This window comes from Podarcis bocagei (genome assembly GCF_964188305.1).
Source record: "Podarcis bocagei genome assembly, chromosome: 10".
Taxonomy (NCBI): domain Eukaryota; kingdom Metazoa; phylum Chordata; class Lepidosauria; order Squamata; family Lacertidae; genus Podarcis; species Podarcis bocagei.
The window spans coordinates 46,171,086-46,195,341 of NC_138135.1; the positions used below are offsets into that span (position 1 = coordinate 46,171,086).

General features: G+C 38.7%; 1 protein-coding gene across 2 annotated transcripts in view; it reads left to right on the forward strand.

Annotated features, from left to right (window-relative positions):
• Window positions 1–22,439, forward strand: part of CAPS2 (calcyphosine 2) — a 33,484-nt gene extending 11,045 nt beyond the window's left edge. For both annotated transcript variants that reach the window (XM_081211957.1, XM_081211956.1), the window contains exons 8-19: window positions 226–348; window positions 891–958; window positions 2,542–2,661; window positions 4,885–4,959; window positions 6,070–6,165; window positions 6,262–6,355; window positions 9,101–9,219; window positions 10,557–10,633; window positions 14,853–15,007; window positions 16,491–16,610; window positions 19,452–19,548; window positions 20,893–22,439. In XM_081211957.1, the coding sequence (XP_081068083.1) occupies window positions 226–348; window positions 891–958; window positions 2,542–2,661; window positions 4,885–4,959; window positions 6,070–6,165; window positions 6,262–6,355; window positions 9,101–9,219; window positions 10,557–10,633; window positions 14,853–15,007; window positions 16,491–16,610; window positions 19,452–19,548; window positions 20,893–21,068 (1,320 nt within the window). In that variant the 3' untranslated portion in view covers window positions 21,069–22,439. The remainder of the gene's footprint in view (window positions 1–225; window positions 349–890; window positions 959–2,541; window positions 2,662–4,884; window positions 4,960–6,069; window positions 6,166–6,261; window positions 6,356–9,100; window positions 9,220–10,556; window positions 10,634–14,852; window positions 15,008–16,490; window positions 16,611–19,451; window positions 19,549–20,892) is intronic.
• Window positions 22,440–24,256: the final 1,817 nt, after the last annotated feature.

The window sequence follows — 24,256 nt, forward strand, 5'->3', positions numbered from 1 at the left end:
TTTATCAGCATATATATAGGTGAACAGTGCAAGTTTAAACCAGCTCATAATTCTGGGAAGTTAAAAAAAAAGAGTTATGTGCAGGACACTAGCATAGGTTAGAACCTACAAATATTTCTTGCACATTCTGGATGGTGAGGAACACAAATCAAATGCAACAAGTGCTGGTCTTGGCCACTGATTATCAGTGATAATATCTAGATAACATGTTTTATTCCCACATAGGATTTACAGCCTGAAAACAAAACATATGATGAATTGACAGTTTTTGATGAAAAGGCCCTTCTGCAGCAATGCTATACAAGCAAACCCTACACAATACAGCACAGCATAAGAAAATTGGAAGCTGTAAGTCTTCTGGGAAATGTAAACTTGTTATAAAATTCTCTATATACTAGTTTCTGTTCCAAGCATTTTTAAATAAGGAGGCTTTCCTACTTACTTGGGTTTAGCTTTATCTCAGTGACATAGGATCCAAGATTCATATGATTGACTGTGTTTCATTTCTGAGCAGCGTACAAAACGTATTAAAATTAATTCGTATCACTGTAGTCACATAGCTTCAACTAGTCTATTATGCTGTGATGCTCTGAATGGAAGCAGAAGTAATGGAAACAGTTTTTCTTTCTGTTAGAATGAAATTTGCACATATGACAGACACTCAAATTATCTTTTCTTCTCTAGTTGAATAAAAATGTGTCTCTAATAACCATAACTGAGTTTATGAATCATCTGCGTAAGCTTTTTAGTGGGTGACATTTTATGTGTGTCCTAGTTTTACAACCCAAATTCACTGTTAATTTTTAAGAGATCCAAATGATCCTAACATTTTAACAATATTTTCGTAACTGCTGTAATTATATATTTTTCTCTTTAATGTTTGCTTGCAGGAGGATGTAGCAGCAGAAAGAAAAAAACAAACTGTAGTGGAACAAGTAATGATAGATCAGTTATCTAGGTAAGATAATAAATACAAATGTTGATATATAAATGTTGACCTATATAAAAGATAATAAATACAATGTAGATATATGTATTTTTTCCAGAAAAATGGATGCAAATTAATTCAAAGTGCCTAAGGTTCCAATGCTAACCATGTCTACTGTGAATTAAGTCCTATTGAATTCAATGAAGTTATTCCCAAGTAAATGGGATCAGGATTGCAGCCGAAATTTCTAAATTCAATTGGATTATGTCACTGTTTATTATTGATTCTATAACCCAACTTTCCTATATCCACATAGTAATTTGCATCATAAAACATGAAAACAAAAAAGATATTGATAATGATAAACTTAACCTACTCTTATTAAGCATGCATACTTAGGTCTCCTTATGTTCAGTGGCATAATGCTGAGTAAATATAAGATTACGCCATAAGATTATTATGTTAGGCATACTGATTTGTGCATAAGATCTATCGAAATTGATTTTGTAAATATGCAATGGTCATTATTTATTACCTCTGAACAGGATGTAGAACAAATATAAAAGAATCTGGCAAGCAAGGTCTAATGTGGAACAAGATAGGACTGCCACCTTACTTTTCCTCTTTGTGGCTGACAGAATACTCCTTTCTTGTTCACATCCATCATCTCAGGCCTGCACATGGAGCTACAGTATTCCTATTTCTGGTGTTAGGGAAGGAGGACAGGCAACTCCCCATTTACACATATTCTAGGCATGTGCAATCACACACACACACACACACACACACACACACACACACACACACACTTCTACAAACCCGTAAGTGGCACAAAACAGTGCAAAACCAGCCCTAAAAGAGTGCGTAAATGGCAAAAATGGTGTGAAAATAGTGTCTAGCAATTCCATGAAGCTTTGCAAGTGAAATCCCAGAATCCTTTGAGGCCTGTGAAGAGTAGGAGTTTAAGCAAGGGAAGAATTGGAGTTTAAGTTGGAGGGAAGAATTGTGGTGGAGTTTGGTGGATTTTTGTTTTTTAAAAAAGTGTTTTTCAAGGGTTGCCAGAGGTTTAGGGGGTTTTGCAATGGTGTTCCCAATACATGCGATTTCACTTAACACAAGGTGCCTCTGAACGTAGTCCCTGTGTAAATGGGGAGTTGCATGTATTTAAAAGAACCCAGAAGAGAATCATGTTGTGAGGCACTGTGAGCTGAGTGGCAAGAAGGATGGGCGAAAGAGTTTAGGGAGGAGGTAGACTACACCAGGTGTGCCTGTCCTTTTTCTCTCCCACTTCCCCCTCCGCTCATCAGTCCCTGTGCTTGTTTCCAGTGCATCCTGACAGAATTGTGACCAAATCTTTTGTTGTGAATAGGGTTAAATGGTGAAAGCATTGCTAACTTAGTTATACTGTGTAATTTAGATAAAACATTCATTATTTTAAAATTGTATCCATAGATTTGAATCCATAGATTCTGCAGCTGTCTCTTGATGTCTTCTATGTAGTAGCTATAGCTAGTTCCAGTGTAAGAATTTGACTTTATATTTTAATTCTATAAAACTAGTTCCATGAAATCATGTGGGGTTTGGGTTTTTTTGTTTGTTTGTATGTATGTTAGAGCTGTGATAAGTGATCCAGAACAAAATGGGAATGCTGATACTTATGAGAAGGATCTTATGCTTCCAGGATTAAGGACAGCACCTCTGCGCTTTAGAAAAAGAACATTACATGAAACAAGGTAAGTATATGCTGTTGTGTTTGCTTGTCTTACTGAATATAGCCTTAAAATTATTTTAAGATGAAGCTTTGGTTGATCTAAGACAGTGTATCTGCATTTCTTTGTTTCATCTAAAAGATGAAGAGCCCAGGTATAAGAAACATGAGTTATTTTTTGTAACAAAGTAACAGCTAGCTTTTTTCCACAAATGGAATTAAGCAGATGAAAGATCAACAAATGCAATATACACCCTTGGATGATCATTTCTAATTACACTTTTAAATAAGATTATTCAAAACAGATCACTGATCAGTTGTACTATGCTTCTTACAAAAACTCTGCTTTGGAGACAGGACCCTAAAAGATTTCATCAGTATATTTTGACAGGAACATATTATATGCCCATATATTTTAATGGGACTAATCCAACAATCTTTACTACAGATTGAGACTAAGGGTGATATTCAACTAAATTTTCCTAAGACTAGACCCATTGAAATTAATGAACATAAACATATTGTTCATTATTAGGTGTCCAACCAGACAGCAGTATTCTGGTTGATTTCATTCTAGTAAACAAAGCTGTTGAATTGGAGCACAGCTTGTTGGACCTCACGTAGCAGCTGTTCTTCCCTGGGTCTTTCCTGGGATTATTGCAATGTGGGGTTGCCCTTGAAGATGACTTGGAAACTTCAATTGGTCCAGTATACAGTAGTAAGATTACTAACTGTGGTTCCCTTTGGATCACATATAACTCCAGTTTTAAAATATCTGCATTAGTTGCTAATTTACCTGCAGGTCCAATTCAAGGTGTTCACTTTAGTGTTTAAAGCCATAAATCACTTAGCCCCCAAATATCTGAAAGACCGCCTCTTTCCCTACAGACCCTCTAGGATGCTAAGATCAGCAGAGGGGGCCCTCTTGGTTGTTCAGAAGCTAAGGAGTGGCAGCCCAGGAGAGGGCATGCTCTATGGCAGTCCCTAAATTGTGTGGAACTCCTGCTCCACAGAGGCGCATCTGGCAACCTCATTATACAGTCCTTGATGAATGCTGAAGATGTGCCTCTTTGACCTGCCCGTTGGCAAATGAGATATATATTTTTAGGACCCACCTTATTTTTAATTGTATTTTTTATTTTAAGTTTTTAAAAACTGCTTTAAATTGTGTTTCAGTATGAAAACCATACTGGGGCCTTAGAGTGAAGGGTGCATAATAACATTTTACTACAGTTTCATAACCGTCAGCCAGTTTGGTAACATCCCCGGAGTTGTCCTATCTAGTGCTTAGTGTGTCTTACCGTATGTCAATAATCTAGATAAAATGGAAATTGTAGCCCCTTTCATGTGTCAATCTCATGGAGGCATCATGGAACGACCAGTGTCTTACATGCAGTGGGCAGAGGTGGAGCTAGCTGCTCCAATACCTAGAGCGGTGTACATGCTGTGCACCTGGGGGTCAGGCTAGCTGCAAGGGGGCGGGGTGAGTGTCCCGCAGGCGGGGGTGTGGCGATGTCACCCCCCCTCAGGGATGACACCTGGGACGGACCGCACCCACCACACCCCCCTTCCTCTGCCAGTGACTGTGGGCCCTATCTGCACTTAAGAAGTCTGTATGTGTGCTCACACATAGGGATTACTAACCATGTGGAAGCCTAATGCATTGAAGCCTGTGCACAAGCAGCAGCTATTCATCCCTAGGCTTTTTTAGTGCAGACATCCATGCCAACTCTTGAACATTTGGGGTGAGCCAGCTGTGTGCCTGATGCCAGGGCCAGCAGTGCAGCTCCACTCTCTACTCATTGGGCCTACCCTGTGTATGACTTGATTGAACATCAATCAATGTTACAATTGGTTTTTTTATTTATTACATAGTTTCCATTTACATAATTGTAAGCTGCCTTAAGTGTTTTGCAGAACAATGGGATATAAATATTTTGATAAATAAATAGTGTTACCTACATCATTGTAACGCTGAACTGAAGTGGGCAGTTTAGATCATTAAGGAATTTCTTCACAGTGTTGATCTCCACTAGAGAGCTGTGAAAAAGGAATGTGGTTGATAGCATAAATAGTGAGAACATATTTCCTGTTGTATTTGTTGTTGGTTTGTTAGCAATTGGAATTCACATGTTGACTTTGCCCACTGCTTTCATGATTTGTTCTCCTCGCAATTCATGAGCGTTTTTAGGTTCAAAAGTAGCTTGCATGAGGAATGTTTAATTAATACTGTGAATTATTTTTACAGAATAAGGACAAGGTCAGCATTAACTGAAAATGTGCTTTCCAACAAATTACGCTTTGATGGTAGAATACTGTCAAGGTATGTCTAAAACTTTTAAAGTATTTTGTAACGCAAGTATGTTTTAACTGAGGATGCTCCTTTCATGTCTATATCTTACTCCAATAGTTTCTAATAAGATAATGAAAGAATATTGCATGTTTCTCCCTGAGGAAGTCTTGGAAGAAAGGCAACCCAGGGTGGCAGACTAGGTGAGGAATCCTTCTGTATAAGAGCTGGGAGGGATGGAAGGAAGGGCAGCCCCTGGTGTCACTGGAAGATTATCTGATCACTGAGATACAGTGGGTAAGATTGGAGTCACCGTAAGCCACTGTGGAAATGGTGATAGTTTAGCTCCTTTGCGCGCGCTCTCTGTGTAAAATCAAACTGCTGCTGCTATTGATGATTATTTTACTGCTTTGTTATTGTCTGAGGATCCAGCTAGCTAGCTAGACCATTACTGATTGGTTAAAAATTATTGTTTGACGTATTAAGTATTGTGCTTTGCAAGGTTTCAATTGTTTACTTGAGACAATATGCATCTGGGCAGTGGTAGATAGAGGAGAGGAGGCACGGAATACTATTTTTTGCAAGGAGGCTATATATATATATCACACTGCCCTGGTGTTGGCATAATGGGGTAATTATCTTTAGATGTTCTTTTATTGAGGTTATTCACTGTTGAATTGCTGCTGATGACTTATGTGTTACTTTGTATGATTGTTTATCTGTTGGTTGTTAACCACCCTGAGCTGCAGTTCGGAGGAAGGACAGGATAATAAGAAACTAAAAAAGCCTCGTGTAAAATATTGCACAACCTGTGTACTGTGGCCTTAATCTAACATTACATGAACAAAACAGTGGGCTGCTGTTTGCACATTTGAATGGACTGAAATAAATTAATAAATAAGAGTTTTGTGAATGTAGCCCCAAATTGTTGACAAAACTCTTTCATTTGCTTAGAGGAGGTAAGAGGTAGGGGTATGCCTGCAAGCATAGGAAGTAATTCATTTGTTCATTTACTTTGTATCTAGAAAATTATTCGTATGGTAGATGTTGATGTACCTAACGTGCCAAGTGCTTGTGTGTTCGGTTGATAGGGTTTCCACTATTTTTTAAAAAAACTTACGATAGCTTCTGTTACCATTATAGAAATGGTCGCGATGCTTGTCGAGAACTGATTGGATTTTTCTTTGCATATGACAAATCTCTAACTGTATACGAATATCGGCAGTTTGGTAAAAATAGGTATGTAGAACAAGGAATAACTTCAGAATTTTATCAAATCATTACTGCTCAGGAAATGAACTTAAAGGTTTGGTTTTGCTTTTTAATTTCGCACAGAACAAATGCTCTACCTTTCATTCAGAAGGGAGTTTATACTCATCAGCGTGGACAGAGAAAAGGAAAGCAATACTGTCTAAGTGATGTCTATGTTGTAAGTATGATGAACCTCTATGACAATGCTTACCCAAGGGCTTGTGGATCTGCATTTGTTAGGCGTGGTGATTTGATCTTTCTATAATATTTTACTCTAGTTCCTCAGTACTAAACTAGACAAATTAAGTTATCTTGATTTCTGTGGCCAAGGAAAAATGAGCCAGGAACAACATCTCAAAATTGGGGCGGCTTGGGGTGTGTGTTATTTAGTGGGCACAATGGGATCTGCCAAATTTGCAGGGAGGTGTTTTGACATTTTGGAGAAAGACTGAATGTGCACCACAGGAAGTTTTGCAAGATTGGGCTCAGAGGTTGGAAGATAGCGGCACAAGTTGGCAAGCAGGGACAAAGACTGCTCAGCAGCCCTATGAATTGAATTGAATTTTATCCAAAGTTGGTTGGATGAAATATTGGTTCCACAAGCACAGTAGATTTCTCTTAAGTTGGAACAAAGCTGTGTCACTACAAAGGTGGTTTGAAGAATGTTAATCTGGGAGTATTATGGAAAGGAGACATACATTTGCAAACTGAATAATCTGAAGTCTGTTGTTGAATTCATGGGTGGAGGTGGGGGCTTCCATAACACCTCAGTGCAAAAATGTAAGTAAACAGTAAAAATCTACTTAATCAGGAGATTAAGGGTATGTAATGTGGCAGATGATATATGTATATTTGTGTAGTTTTGTGATGAGATGTTAGTTTAATGTTCCTATTTTGGTTTCAATATATTTCATAAGGTCTGTTGCCTAGGAAAAACAGGGATAAGTACTAATGTGAGAAATGGGGGATGCTGCGGCAGCCTGGGCCAGCTTCGCAGCTGCTGCTAAAGGAATCAGAATATTGGGAAAGTAACTGTTTGAACTGTTAGACCAGGGAGAGGAAGAGAAGGAATGGAGGGCTAGTGAGGAAGGAAAAAGTGTTGTGAGCATCTGGTGGGGGGGGGGGAGAATGATCAAGTGCTGAAAGCAGCTGTGGGGATTGAGACAGAACGAAGCAGTGTTGGAGAAAAGGACTGGTTATCCATGGCAGTCTGGAGCAAAGTATGAGTGTCCCTTCTCAGGAACACCACGCTACCATAAGGGACTTGACTGGGGAAAAGTGGTGCAGTGTCTGTTCATCATACAAGAAAGGTAAAGCTATTCCTTCCCTCATTAATAATAAAGATAGTTTTAACAAAGGCATTTGTGTAGGCACTTTCCAGAGTACGGACTTGGGAGTGTGACCCTCCACTTGTCACATGTCAGTGGATTTGCATTCTGTGCCTAAATCTTGGTTTTATGAATTGTTCTGTTGAATACAGTATATCAATTGTCAATAGTACTGTATTAGTGGAATAAGACTGCATGTCTTACTTTTCCCACAAGAGGGCAATCAGTAGCAGTCAGGAAGGGGTTATTAATTGCTAACTTTTATAATCAAATTACAACAGCTTTGTTTCTTAATGGGCATTTCCTTTTATTGACTAACTGCAAAATGCAATGGCACGCTTTTTGCATATTGATCATAATTTATTAGAATCTAAAAGGATTTACTGCAAAATTTTAAGACACCACAGCTGTCATTTTTAGGTGTATTGTTTTAGATATTGCTATTCTTTTTAGCATTCAAGGAAAACAACAAATTGCTGAATAATAGGTGACAGAAGAATTGTGTTCACTTTTTATTATATGGTCCAGAACCTTGGGTGTGAACTAAATATGTAAATTAATTTGAAGAGGTGCCAAATTATACCGGGCAGTTAATACAAAGAGAATACTCCTATTGTGAGGTTTTTGCACTCATTCTATGAACAGAGGGATAAAGCAAACTTGGGCTTTTGAGAATCTGTGACCCATATTATTTGGAGCAGTCTTTGATTCTGCCACAATTGAGTCTCTAGTAACAAGTTTCTAGCTGGATAAAAGGGTATTGCAAGCTCTCTGTATTTCCTCTGTGGTCATTGGGCTATCACAGCAGTCAGGATAGTTTTGTTAGCTGCTCCTCTGTTCCTCAGTACATGTATTGAACGAGACTTCTGTAGTATTACATTTTGGAAATAAACAATTGAAGCTCTTAAGTTTAGATATATTCTTCATAACTACTCATTGTTAAAGATGTCACATTACGGGGGTAACATCACCTTGAACAGGTGAACACTCTTAATTCATATTGCTATGAATCACTAAATACTGCTTTTCTCTTCCCCCATCCAATTCCCATAACTAGACATGTCTTTAATTGAGTGCACCACTTTGAATGCATTTGTTCATGTCACTGTACTTGTAATTGTTCTAGTGACTAGAACCTTTCCAGGCTATGCAAGTAGAGAGGTTCTATGACAATGGGAGCAATCAACAAAGGCAGGGAGCAGATAAAATCATGTTACTAAATGAGGGCATTGTTAGGAAATAGAGCTAACTTACTGCAGGCACTTGGGGCATTGTGGGAATAGACAAGGTATTTGGGTGGAATGGAGCTTGTGGGTGGCTGGTTGGCAGAATGAGCAAGGACAGCTTAAGATTGAGAGTTCTAACTGAATAGTAGCTATTGTTGCTAGTATTGCTAGAGAACATTAGATAAACTGCTTAGAAGAAAGGAGAAGATTGAGTATAGGAACCAAATGGTGTCTGTGCTTGCATAAGACAAACATATGTGAAATTGTTCATCTTTATGAAGATAGTAGTGATGAGTGAGATATATTTTATGGAATATTGTAAGGAAAAAATAATAGGGCATGCTTGTAAATCACTTTTATTGCCGACAGGGAGCAGACCTAACTTTTTTGAGTGTGCAACACCCTGCCCTTCCAGAAAGTATGAAACAGAAACCAGTATTTACAATCCGTGTCACAAATATTGACGAAACTGCTAGAGCTTTTCTAAAGTAAGTGAATTTAGCCTCAGGGGTCAGATTTTATTTCTTGTTTTGAAAATATGTTAACAAACAAAGGTTTATGTTGACTTGGGAGATTTGGGGTTTTTGCTGGATCTCAATGGGCATAAGTGTTATATCTGATTAGACAGATACTGTGAAGCTGAAATTACTAAGATGGGGAAGTGGGAGGGTCATAATCCTTCCCTTTATGAAGCTCCAGATAAATGGAGGAAACATACAGGCAGCACTATATTACATTATACATTATTATGTTTTCTTTCAGAAAATGCAACTGTGAAATTTTATCTGAAGGGGGAATCTAGTGTTGTGGGTGGGTGGTGAGGGGCTCCTTAATACTTTCTCCTCAGGCCATTTCCCTCCTTTAGCTGCTTGGACCCTGCAAGAGAAAGGAAACAGCACAAATTTCTCTTCAAACTGCATCTGTAGCATATCCATTTTTAAAAACAAAACACTTACTGTAAAAAAAAAAAAAGCAATGCATTATATCCTCAAAAGGTGGGAATTAATCAGCAGTTATTCTGTTGAAGATAAAGGGAACCCTGAAGTAGGGAGCAGAACAAGAACGGAGAAAATATTAGGGGCTGGGTCTACATTGATCTTTTAAACATTACTGTAACAATAGTAGATACATTGTTATAAAACATCACTTTACCTTTAACATACTGTTTCCCTATGGCTGGTGGCTCGTTGCTCTGCAGTGCCCTCTGGCGTCACATTTTAATAACACATTATTAATGTTATAAACCACAAGTGTAGATCCACCCAGGGTTTCTGCTGCCACAAATGCCACTTGCATTCCTATAATCCTTGATCTGTACTTCTAGGACTTCCCTGATAGCATAGCAGGCCTAAGGTTTAGAGATCATCAGTAAAATCATAGTGGGGTTTTTTGAAGGTGAGTGAGGGAAAGAACTCTTTAGCAAGACAAATTAGAAGAGAGGTAGTAATTAGAAGCAAGGATTGTAAAGATGCTAAAATGACAAGTTGGGTGGTTGTTGGATAATCTTCTAAACTGGGTAGAAATATGCAACTTATTTTGAATTGGGTTGAACTCCCTCTGAAGAATCAAGCTCTGGTTGACCAGGTTGTGTAGGTAACTTAAGAGCACTTATACTAGCTTTGGCTGGTTTGCCAACCTAAGAAATGGTGCTTTATGGCATTTAAATAAATTGGTTTCAAAGAATACTGAATTTTGATCAGTTACTATAAAGCATTTTATAAATTACAAATAACTGCCTTTTCCTAGCAGGTGATAATTTGAATAGATCTATGAAAGTTAACTTCTGTTATGTGTAACGTGGTTCTAATGAATTAATATATTATAGGAATTTTAATGTGGAAAATGAGGAACATGCTATCAAACAAGAAGGTGAAGACAATATTATTTTACGGAATGTTCAAGGTTTGTATATCCCATACCATGTGCCTTCATGGAAGGATGGTTTTTGCTTTTTAACTATATTAAAATATATAAGCGTAAAATCCCACCTTTATTACTGTTATTATTATTATTACTATTATTATGTTTTCCATTAAAAAAGGAGGTGCTGGTACTTTGTACCAGTGAGTGTTTTCACATAAAAAGCCCTGATTATTAATATTTATTTGCTGCTTGCTAAAAAAAACTTGTCTCATAGCAACTTACAATTTCTTTCAAAAAGCATATAATTCCAAATTAAAATATATCAAAAAGTTATTGACTTAAAGTTCTCATCCTGCAATAACATAAAAAGGATACTTTCTACCCCACCCAACTAAAGTGGAAACAGCAATTAAGAGCAGCATGCCAGCTTGAATCGCTACTGCTTTTACATATAAACTGAATGTACCTGCTTATCTTATCTCTTTTATTTATGCTGCCACCACTGATTTTTTTCTAGAAAAACGTGCTGGTACTCAGCGTGAAGTTGTTATAGTAAGTGCCACACTTTTTAACAACAACAACAAAAGAGGTGCTGGTACTACATACCCTTGAGTACCCCCTGAAAAAAAAAGCACTGGCTGCCACCATTAAATTATTAAAAAGTTCCTATTCATATAACACACAATACTGGATTTAGTCATGGGATGAAAAGGCCGGAGACTTAATTTTAAAAGTCAAGCAATTACTTATTAAAACTTGTTTATAGTATTATATTATATAGTATTATATAACTTATTTGTAGGTCAGATGCTAGATTTAAAAGATATTAGCTTTAAAGAGGTATCTCTTTTCTTGTCCTGGTTCTCTTCTGTATTCTAAGCCAGTGGCCAATTACCCTTATCTTCTTTTCTCTCTAGCTAACTCAGGCTTTACAGAGGACTTCGCCTGAAGTCTTCTCTTTGGTCAAGGTTCTTTTCCTTAGTTAACTCATGGGCTTTATAAAGGATTCAACCTGGTCAGGAATCACTGTGTCTTGAGCAATGTGGAGAAAAGCTGTATATATGTTTGTTTATGTTCATGTTTTGAAATGAAAATAGTTTGTAACTGATTTGAGGCCTTGTACTGTTACGATGTTGTAAGCCTGTGTAACAGTAGATCTTGGTGACAGATTCTAGCAGAGGAGATAAGAGACCTATTGCTTCCAAGATTTTATTAAGTGGGGCCAGGATCAGGTAAATCCAGTCTGATTGATCTAGGTGACAGCAGAATGATTGAGGTTCCATTTATATGGGTTTTAACTAGGTTTTGACAGTTGAGGAGTGGGGCGATAGTGATTTGATGAGGGCAGTGTGAGGTATAAGACCAGACAAGAAATGACAGAGAGGAAACTGAAGCTCATAATGTAATACTCAAGTGTGTTGTTCTGCTTATCCAATAAAGATCAGCAGTAGTAAGCTAGGTGCGGAGGAGTTCTAAGATGCTGTCCTGTATATAGATTTTACCAGAGGAAGGTTGCACCAGGTGAATTTGTAAAGTTGGCCAAACTGTCCAAACAGCTAGAAATACAACTGACTCTCAATTTGTGCTGGGGTTATATTCTGGGGTTGGTGCATAAAGCCAAAATCATGTTTAGTCAAAACACCCTCTCTCTACACCGCCAAATGCTCTCCCAAGGTGAGTGCAATGGTAGGTACAATTGCCAATGTTTTTCTCCACCCAGATGTCCATACCGTTTAATTTTTTTTCAGCCAAGCACATAAAGATGAATTTGCACAAGTTAAATGTGTGTAAATTGCTAGTTGATTGTACAACCAGAGGAGCTTTTGGTTGTAGATGTACCGTATTTTTCGCCCTATAAGACGCACTTTCCCCCCTCCAAAAATGAAGGGGAAATGTGGGTGCGTCTTATGGGGCGAATGCAGGCTTTTGCTGAAGCCTGGAGAGCGAGAGCGGTAGGTGCGCACCGACCCCTCTCGCTCTCCAGGCTTCGCGGACCTCTCCTCAAGCAGCGGGAACGTTCCCGCTGCTTGGGGAGAGTTGCCGGCATCCCGAAGCCTGTGCGCGCTGATCTCAGCGCGTCCAGGCTTCGCGGATCTCTCCACAAGCAGCGGGAACGTTCCTGCTGCTTGGGGAGAGTTGCCGGCATCCCGAAGCCTGCGTGCGCTGATCTCAGCGCGTCTAGGCTTCGCGGATCTCTCCACAAGCAGCGGGAACGCTCCCGCTGCTTGGGGAGAGTTGCCGGCATCCCGAAGCCTGCGCGCGCTGATCTCAGCGCGTCCAGGCTTCGCGGATCTCTCCTCAAGCAGCGGGAACGCTCCCGCTGCTTGGGGAGAGTTGCCGGCATCCCGAAGCCTGCGCGCGCTGATCTCAGCGCGTCCAGGCTTCGCGGATCTCTCCACAAGCAGCGGGAACGCTCCCGCTGCTTGGGGAGAGTTGCCGGCATCCCGAAGCCTGCGCGCGCTGATCTCAGCGTGTCCAGGCTTCGCGGATCTCTCCTCAAGCAGCGGGAACGCTCCCGCTGCTTGGGGAGAGTTGCCGGCATCCCGAAGCCTGTGCGCGCTGATCTCAGCGCGTCCAGGCTTCGCGGACCTCTTCTCAAGCAGCGGGAGCCACCGCTGGGCTCCCACGGCTTGCAGAGAGCTGCCTGTTTGGGGGCTGGGGTCGGGGGAAGCTCGGGCTGCCCCAGTCCCGCGCCTGGGGGGAAAATAATTTGTTTCCCTTTATTTCCCCCCCAAAAAACTAGGTGCGTCTTATGGGACGGTGCGTCCTATAGGGCGAAAAATACGGTAGATTGTTCCCAATACCTGGACTGGGTTGTGTGCGTATTTGATTGGGGTGGAATCTTAAGGAATTTTGTCTCCAGTGAAAGGCGCTTGGAGGTTGTTGTCAACAACGGCGTCTCTTGAGTCTTCAGAAACTGTTAACAAATGCCATTAAGACCCCAGTGTATCCCTTTCTGTAAATAGCATCCCTTGAATAAACCAACAATCTTAGTTTAAAGTTCATCTAGTGGCGCTGTCCCTTCTCATGCCTAAGCCTACAGTACATGCTCTTAGAAGATTTTGAATGCATTCTGACTGAATGGGTGGCATTCAGTTTTTAAAGGCGTTGATAGCTAAACCTCTGTGTTTATATACAAGTGAAGCTGTGGAAACCCAGTGTATCCAACACAGACAATTGTCCACAGCTGACAAATCTGGGTTCTGTTATTTTAGAGCTGCTGTTTACTCTTTCTTTCTCTGCAGACTTTCTAAGAATTTCAGCCATGGTGTCCTGGCTGCTTCTCCCTGGCTGCCACTAGGACTTCTCACGCCTCCAGCTGCTTCCTCTTGACAGCAGGGGCTTCTTCAGCTCCCATTCTTTTCATACTCTCTTTTTTGTCTTCTCTCAGACTTTGATTCCAGACTCTCCCACAGTAGTGCTGTGTCTGCCCTTTTATTCTTTCCTGTCAGACTCCTTTAACCAATCAAAAGGGTCTCTCTGACATGCCATTGGCCTTTTATTAAGGACCAGTGAGTTCAAATGGAACGTCCATTAAATGGTCTGTTACAGCTTGGCCTTTTTGATTCTGTTGACCCATGTAAATGTAACAGTCTCTGGTGCTAGAAGACATAATGGAAAATTTCACAAGACACAATCACCTCTTTAGTAACTATACAAACATAGCTGTCTATTGGTTTTGTATACATTATATCTGCCAGGCCTCTGTTAGAAGTAAATTGACCATCACATTCAGCAAACTATTTACAATTCAAACAGTTTTTATAATGTAACGACATTAACTTATGTAACTTTCATTTCATAATGTTCTCCATGTTCTTGGATTTAAAAAAAAATGTTTCTAGTGATATTTGTTTCATTTTATTCCATTTGTGTCAGTGAATAACTATAATTATTAGTTACAACCTAAAGTCCTTTTATTCTGCGAGATGTAATAATGTTAATATTTTATTAACATTATTACAAATCCAGAAGAAATGGACTTTAGGTTGTTACTAAGAAATATAGTTATTTACTGATGCAAAGCAAAACCGTTATGTATCCATTTATTTCTTTACTTTATTTAAGGTTATCTCTTAGCACAGTGGAAGAAAATATTTTTGCATGCACAAGGTCTGGGGTTAAATACGCAGCAACTTCAGTGAAAAATATCTCATGTAGCAGGACTTTCAAAGTCCTCTGCCTAAGACCTTGGAAAATAATTATAAGTCAGAATAGACAATATTAAAATGTTCCCTGCCTTTACCTTTTTTTCCAGATGGGCTAAGAGAAAAGCTAAGTAAAAGAGGAGTTCGTACAATTACAAGATTAGGAAAGTACTTCCGGGAGCTAGAAAAGAAACAACATGGAATTCTTACAAAAGCAGACTTCAAACAAGCACTGAAAGTGTTTCATTTAGACATTTCTGAAAAGGTATGCTGTCATGAACCCACTCTTCTGAGGGAATCTACTGATCCCCATCTGCAAACAGCCTAGTATGTTCCATCTAAAAAACTATCCTGGGTATATCGCAGAGGTACATTGCTGCCACCAACCCTCTATGGATTGTTTCTTTCCCAGGGTAGAAAGCAGCTTCCCTGTACCAGTCTAGAACAGTTAAATGTATTTTTATTTAGAGAACATGGAGTTGGCATCAGCAGAACAGGTAACAGCAAAAGGAAAATATAAAAGCTTGCCTTCTCTAGCTCTGTATAAAATAAGTTGCTTGGAATCAACATTTAACATATTTTTATGGAACATGGACTTTGATTTTTATGCTGACATACACACCCTCCTTTTCAAAATTTTACTTCTGGGAGGCAGAGTTCTTGTTTCAAGCAAGTATGAGAGGTCAGGCTGGTTGTCAGTAGTAATCTATTCCAAACTTCATAGTTTATCTAGCTCAAGACAAGTCAGAGACAATCTCCCTCCCACTCACTTCCCTCATTGCTACTGTAGAGGCTTCTAAGGTGACAGAGAAACTGGTTGGTCTCTTCTCTCTCCCACCCCAACAGCGCTGTTGCCTGGACATCACTAATATGCTTGACATCATTAATGTGGATGCCAGATTCCAAGGAAAACACATGTTTCAGAGCTTCTGGTGCCAGGAACTTTGAACATTTTAGTTTCCAAGGGCCTGATAGCCATACTAAGAAAGACATAAGCACAGTGGGGAAACTACATTTCTCCAGGTCACTGATACCTGGAACATTGCTGTAGGTCATTAGTTGCCACTTGTAAATTTGGACTTGACCAGACAATGGGAAAATAGTATTCTGATGTGTACCTTCCATGGTGGAGATACTGGCTGAAAGCAGATGCGATTTAGAAATGAATATTATCATTATCTAGAGGTTGTGGTACTTAATGAAAGACCTATTTTTTTTAGGAAAGTGGCTGTCACTTGAGAAGGACATTCCCAAGGGATGTCAGAGGCAATAGTTGTGAGAGCTCTTCCTAAAATACCATTTACTATTTCCTGACACGAGATTATGTTAGCTTGCTCTCATGGCAAACTTGGGGTCAGATTTTAATTTAAATACCATTAGGTTAACAAAACTGCAGCCAAAAGGGCTTTTTCATCATGCATGTTAAGGTGAAAATATATCTTCCATTATAACCTAGGACAAATAGTCTGCACCTTACATCTGGTTTACTTGGAAAATACAATTTGCTTCTACTGTGCCATGTTAAAATTAAAACACTTAATCTTGAAGTCTGCATCTATATTGAAATTGTTTTAAATATGTTTTTTATTGTTTTGTCACCTGTTTGCTGCCCTGTACTTCTTTGGGATGAGGGGTAGGATAGAAGTTTAATAAATAAAAACTTGGCCTCTGCCATTGTTGCGTTATATGGTAGTGTTAGGCTATGTGCTGAATTGCAACTTATTTGACACAAAATTCTTTAATTTTAGGAGTTTGAATCTTTGTGGTTAATGCTTAATGACAACAGAAATGATGAAGTTGATTATGCTGAGTTTACTCGTGCCATCCTTGGTGAAATGAATGAATATAGGAAAGCATTTGTGAGAAAAGTAAGTGGGTTTTAAATATATACATATATGTAGTTTATCTACATATCTGTGTGGATCACAGCAGACTATGGGGGGTTCTTAAAGAAATGGGAATGCCTGACCACCTTATCTGTCTCCTGAGAAATCTCTATGTGGGACAAGAAGCTACAGTTAGAACTGGATATGGAACAACTGTTTGGTTCAAAATTGGGAATGGGGTATGACAAGGCTGTATATTGTCTCCCTGCTAATTTAACTTATATGCAGAATACATCATGTGAAAGGCTGGACTGGATGAATCCCAAGCCGGAATTAAGATTGCTGGAAGAAATATCAACAACCTCAGATATGCAGATGACACAACTTTGATGGCAGAAAGTGAGGAGGAATTAAAGAACCTCTTAATGAGAGTGAAAGAGGAGAGTGCAAAATATGGTCTGAAGCTCAACATCAAAAAAAACGAAGATCATGGCCACTGGTCCCATCACCTCCTGGCAAATAGAAGGGGAAGAAATGGAAGTAGTGAGAGATTTTACCTTCTTGGGTTCCATGATCATTGCAGTTGGTGACAGCAGCCACGAAATTAAAAGATGCCTGCTTCTTGGGAGAAAAGCGATGACAAACCTAGACAGCTAAAAAGGAGAGACATCACCTTGTGACAAAGGTCTGTATAGTTAAAGCTATGGTTTTCCTAGTAGTTACATATGGAAGTGAGAGCTGGACTATAAAAAAGGCTGATCGCCGAAGAATTGATGCTTTTGAATTGTGGTGCTGGCGGAGACTCTTGAGAGTCCCATGGACTGCAAGAAGATCAAACCTATCCATCCTGAAGGAAATCAGCCCTGAGTGCTCACTGGAAGGACAGATCCTGAAGCTGAGGCTCCAGTACTTTGGCCACCTCATGAAAAGAGAGGACTCCCTGGAAAAGACCCTGATGTTGGGAAAGATGGAGGGCACAAGGAGAAGGGGACGACAGAGGACGAGATGGTTGGATAGTGTTCTTGATGCTACCAGCATGAGTTTGACCAAACTGCAGGAGGCAGTGGAAGACAGGAGTGCCTGGCATGCTCTGGTCCATGGGGTCATGAAGAGTTGGACACAACTAAACAACAGCAAGTTTATCTACCAATAACTAAGAAGTACTGATCTGCTTAATGCTTTATTGTTAAATGCGATCTAGTATCCAATATTTATACTTTAAGATCATTAATCACTATATGTTTTGAAGAAAAGTTTGCTTCCTCTGGTTTGTCATTTAACAGTTCTTGTTGCCTATATAATAATTGACTTGCCCCGTTGACTTTTCTGGAACAACAAATCAATACAGTGGTACCTCGGGTTACATACGCTTCAGGTTACAGACTCCGCTAACCCAGAAATAGTGCTTCAGGTTAAGAACTTTGCTTCAGGATGAGAACAGAAATTGTGCTCCGGCGGCGCGGCAGCAGCAGGAGGCCCCATTAGCTAAAGTGGTCTTCAGGTTAAGAACAGTTTCAGGTTAAGTACAGACCTCCAGAACGAATTAAGTACTTAACCTGAGGTACCACCGTACCTTTGAAACTGCGACCAGAATTCTGCAAGTGTTGATACAAATTTTACTCATGATTTTATTCTGTACTCCTTTTGGGGGCAGGGATGGGGGATTGAGCCTGGACAAGTTACTAAAATTTGTTTCTTACCATCTGTAAAAGAGGAATACTGTATAAGTTTTCTGATAAATATTTCCAGATTGTGTCATTATTAAAAAACTAACCATGATTTCATTTACTTAAAGCATTTCTATACCACCCTTCTTAATATTTATTATAAGCATTTCAGTTTGTAATTTGTTTCTCTGTCTTCGCTCTCTTTCAGTCCCTCTTCCTCTCTTTTGCACTTTTTGCATGCATAACCCCACAAAATGTGACTCCTTAAGGCCACGATATGCGTGCCACAATAATGCACTGCAAATATCAAAACAGATTAAAGGCATGCACTGCAAAATAGTCTTTCACCTGCAGGTCTGTTTTGCATGCTACAATAAAGGTATCATTCCTGGTATTTAATCCTATGATCCCATTTCACTTTGTGAAAATATAACTCCTGTTTTGAACAGTACCAATCTTTTTTTTCCCCTTTGGCAACGGATGTGCAGAAAGAGAGAGGAATTTTCTTTCTAGGTCATTTGAATAAAATTTGTCAGTTGGTGAGAAAATGAGTGAGTCAGTGAGAAAATGCTTTATGCATCAGGCAGAAAAAAGTGTTAATGAATTGCCGGTGTTGACCAAAAGAAATCTAAAAAACAAAACAAAACCCTTCACCCTAAACAGACTTGTGGGCGTGAAATACCTGACTTGGATCCAAGTAAGTTACACTCACAGTATGAAACTGATGTACTTAAGTTAGTCAGGTCTATTAATTTCAATGGGCTTAGTCTTTGAGTAGGAATAACATTGGAGACAATAATTTATATTTTGACGTAAAGGTCATTAAACAGCCTGCTTTCCTGATACCAGTTACAAAAGTTACTGTTTTAAATTGTATGCCACTTCAATACATTTTTTTAAAAAGTGGTATATAAATATTTTAATAAATAAATAAAATAAAATGCTTGCTTCCAGTGAAGTGTGTGTAGTTAAGCACACCCAGCTATTTACTTTACTATTCCATTTTTTATCTTTCTCCAAACCCAACATGGGGGTGCAGGTTCACAACTAAGATGATTTCTTTACTTACGGGTTTTGTTTTTTTAAAAAAATGCACATTCTGTCTTTTTAAGGTCAGACCAACCAATTAATTCTTATCATTCAAGATGCCAGGTGTGTATGAGCATAATTTGTGTTTCTCTTCCTTGCTCTTTTCTGACCGTTGTCTTCATTTCAGGCTTATATGAAGCTGGATTATAACAAAACTGGCAGTGTTCCTATGACAGATATCAAGAAATGTTATTGTGCTATAAAACATCCTCAAGTCATAGCAGGTAATTAATGTACAAGAAAGTAATTGTTGATCTGTCTTGTTATCAACATCGTATTATCTATCCCACTTCTTCTGACTAGCCCAACAACACAAAGTGAAAGGACGATGTCTATTCTGACTTCTCTGAACTTGTCGGGAAGGCAGGGCGAGCCACTCATATTGTGTGCCCTGTTTTGGTGTAAATGGCCTCAACTGCATTCTCTTGGCCTAACTGGAATAAGAGGCTGGTGCTCCCTTAGGACTTCTAAGATGTGCCACAGGATGGGAGGGACTGAGGTTACAACAATTAATGACTGGTCACAAAGGCTATTTGTGGATGCCTAAGTCTGTCCATTAGGGGAAAAAATTGTTTTGATTAAGTACCAGATTTCAACGTACATATCTTTGAACAGATACCATTACAACCTTTTGGTACCACAATAATCTGTAATGAACTCTGCTGAACACGTGACAAAAAATTAACATGTGCTCATTCATCCCAATGCGAGTGGTCAATGCTGTGTCCATTGTATAGTCTGAAAAGGTATGAAGAAGGCTCACAAAGTATACAGAAACTCTGTGATCGAATTTCCAGCCCCCTCGATACTGATGTAGCAACTCAGAAGGGCTCAAAGCTTTTTGCTTTGGGTTGATAGTGATTGAAAGGAGTAGATGCCTTGCACATTGGTTTCTGACCCATTTTAGTCACACTTTGGGAATGTGGGAAAGAGGGGAGCTAGCATCTTCTTGTCAACAATTCACATCTTATTTGAATGTCTTGCATTACGTTTTGATAATAAAGTTACCAACTGACTCAAAAATGGACTATCCTTCTCCAGTGCTTTTAACAACAACTAAGGTTTAATTTGTGTTAATTGAACTTGAAAATATTGTCTGAAATATGAATATGAGTATTGATTATAATCATTGTGATATTGAAAGCAGGGTAGTAATTCTTTCTTACTTTCTTGGTTTATTTAATTTATAAAAATATGGTGTAAAATGGGTTTGAAAAATGGTTATATCATGGACATAGCAATGATGGCTGGTAACTTCCAAGCCACTATTCTGTGTATATTTATTTATAATTGTTCAAATCCATACTATAGAACAAGATTGCTTTGGTTAATTTCCTCATTCATATCTACAGATTGGGATAATGAAAGACTAAAAAATCTGAGATAAAATTCCCTTTGACCTTCTCCTGCCTTGGTTTGCCTCCTGCAATTTTCACTTAAGAAATCCCTTTATGTTAAATTCTTATCGTACTTTTAATAACAATGACACATGGATTTCGATTTTGTCTATTTTTCTGTTCTCTTGGCATCCCTGCTAATGTTTTTAATAATAAGCAATATTTTAACAGGTGATGCAACAGAAGAAGAAATTAGATCTTCATTTCTAGAAACTCTGGAGGATGCCTGCAGCAATGCTAATGAAGTGTCATTCTGTGAGTTTGAGGACTATTATGAAGGATTAAGTATTGGAATTTTGGATGATGAAGATTTTGTTAACACATTAAGGAACCCCTGGGGTATTTAGTGTAAACGTCTAGGTGGGAAGCACTACCAGAATTTGAAACATGTTAACGTCTTGCATGAAAGTGTCTCAAATTAGCCTGAATAGTCTGAAGATATATCGGTAATTTTTTAGAATGTTGTTTGTTCATCTCTTTTGAACTTTACACTTTTACACTCTGAATATTCTTAATATGAAAGCTGTGTTTTGGTACAAATTCAGAATATTTTCCTGCCTCTGAAAACTCTTATTAAGACTACATCCTAGATAAGGAAACTGTGTGTTTTGTTAAATCGGAACTGAGTAAAAGGAGATATGAGAGAGGAAGTTACAGGTTTGATCAATATAGTTAATTTTTTTAAGTGATTGTATGCAACCACTATACAATGACTGCTTCTAGTAAGTCTCTATAGATTTAGAAGTGCTTTTAAAGGCTTATTACCAGAAAGGCTGGTACCAGAAAGGCTGATACTGTTGCAATTCCCTACCAGTTTCTGACAGATCACACTACAAAATGTATCAACAACTCTTTCAGTGGTTTTCCCAGGTGTTTCCTATGTTTTCCCTTAAGTACAAACCCAATAGCATGGAAAGTTATATGCAGATGTGCTCTCACAACATTTTAGAAGTTGCCCATGGTAAGACTGACATGCATCTCATAGCAGCAGCTACATTTCTTGTTAACTGCAAATTTTATCTGAAAAGTGAGTTCTAATTGAAGCATTGTACTTTTATAAAATGACGTTTTGAAAACACATCGATTTCTTAGCTATTTCTAGAAGTCATTGTATATTTTACTTCTTCACCCATGTGCTTTCCTGATTGTGGTAGTGGTTGTTACATTGACAGCACATGACAAACCTACTGAAGATTTGTTTTATGTGATTACTGGAAATTGTTGTAATTTTATATGATCTCATCTGTTATGTTTTAACTGAGTTGTATACCACTTTGAGATTTTATATATATATAGAGAGAGAGAGAGAAAGAAAGAAAGAAAAAGGTTATAAAAATGCTTTAAAATAAATAAATAAATGCCTTGGTTGATGGGTATATGGTTTTCATATATTCCATTGTTATGATCTGCCATTATTTTGGTTGGGTGTTGGTTTGCTTTTACTAAAAAGGTAGAGAACAGCTTATTTGATCTTAATGCGCACATTTTTTTAATCATCCCACTAATATTATGTCTTTAAATTGTGCATTTGAAATACAGATTATATTGATGCTGAAGAGATTTATTATTTTTATGCAGTAAAAAACCTTGGTAAGCTTGTTATATGAAATATGCAATTTAATGTTAGGGACTTTTCATAACCAAATTTCATTTTTAATTATGTAGTATTAAACTATTATATATTAAACTATAGCATTAAACTATGGATGTTTACTATGCATGCAAGTGTTGGCCTGTTTTATTATGTTATCCCACCTTTCATTTCAAGAACAAATATCAAGGCGGTTCACAAAGAAGAAGAAGAAGAAGAAGAGTTTGGATTTGATATCCTGCCTTTCACTCCCCTTCAGGAGTCTCAAAGCGGCTAACATTCTCCTTTCCCTTCCTCCCCCACAACAAACACTCTGTGAGGTGAGTGGGGCTGAGAGACTTCACAGAAGTGTGACTGGCCCAAGGTCACCCAGCAGCTGCATGTGGAGGAGCGGAGACATGAACCCGGTTTCCCAGATTACGTGACTACCGCTCTTAACCACTACACCACACTGACCACAGAACAAAATAATAAGAATAAAACCAAGAATACAGTTACCTGTAATTAAAATACAACAACATTAAAATATCCATAATTAAAATATAAAATACAGAAGCTCATTAAAACAGCATAACAGTTAAAACAGTTAAAAACCATTAAAACTAAAATGAAAGCAGGATATTAAATTCAGGAGATCTGGGAACTATTTTCCTAAACACTATATGCCACACTTGGTGGTACCATGCCTCTAATGTGCCTCCTGATAGCTCTTTCCAGGTCCTGGCTATGATTACCCCAACTGCAGTGATAAAATATATTACCATTAGGTCCTCATTCATTAAATCCACATTTTAGTCCATAAACAAATTTAGTTTTTTTCAATTTCCAAGAAAGTTATGTTCCAGAAATCCTCTGGTTCCTTACAGTCCCGCCACATGTGGAAATATGTTCCGATTGAAGTGCAGCCCCTCCAGCATTTTGCAGAGGAGAGCAACCAAGATGATAAAGGGTCTGGAAACCAAGCCTTATAAGGAACAGTTGAGAGAGCTGGGTAAGTTTAGCTGGAAAAGAGGAGACTGATGAGAGGAGCTATGATAGCAACCTTCAAATATCTAAAGGGCTGGCACATAGAAGATGGAGCAAGCCTGTTTTCTCCTGCTCTGTGGAGTATGGCTCAAAGCAATGGATTCGAGTTGCAAGAAATGAGATTCCGACTAAACATCAGGAAGAGCTTTCTGACAGTAAGAGCTGTTTGACAGTGGAACCGAGGTTGTGGACTGTCCTTCCTTGGAGATTCTTAAGCAGAGGTTGAATGGCCATCTGTCATGGATGCTTTCGTTGAGATTCCTGCATTGCAGGGGTTGGACTAGATGACTTTCGTGGTCCCTTCCAACTCCTAAGATTCTATGATTCTGTGACTCTGTTTTCTATTCAGATGTTTTCTTTCCTCCCAGCAATATTGGACGGTCTTGCTACTCAGAAATCAGTGGGTGATGGCAGCTGCCAACCCATGTTTAGTTTAATTCCAGTGAAAATGGTGAAGACATGTGCTAGTTTTCTTACCTTGTGACCCATAGGGTGTGGAACGGTACAGAGAGGGATAAGGACTATCGGAAGGACCCCATCACATGGCACAGCTTGGTCACTTTTCAACAAAGATCCATTGTGATGTGAGGAGAAGATTCCATTGTAGTAAAGTGTGAGTTAAATAGCTGTACTTAATTGGCTGAGGCAGCGATATTTTATTCTGTTTCAAACTTTATTAAGTGAATCCTTAATACTCTTTAGAGCTCAATCTAATTCTGAGATCCTGCTATTTTCCTCGACACAAATTAAATCCTGTAATCAAGCTGATACAAAGGTTTTTGCTACTGAATTATTTTTGTTTTGTGACCGTGTTTACATAGGAGCACTAGAGACAACTGCATGTGGTATATGTGAATCCAGTAAACATGCCCGCACTGGGGTTCAATTAATCCCTACCCCTTCCCACAGTGTTTCAGA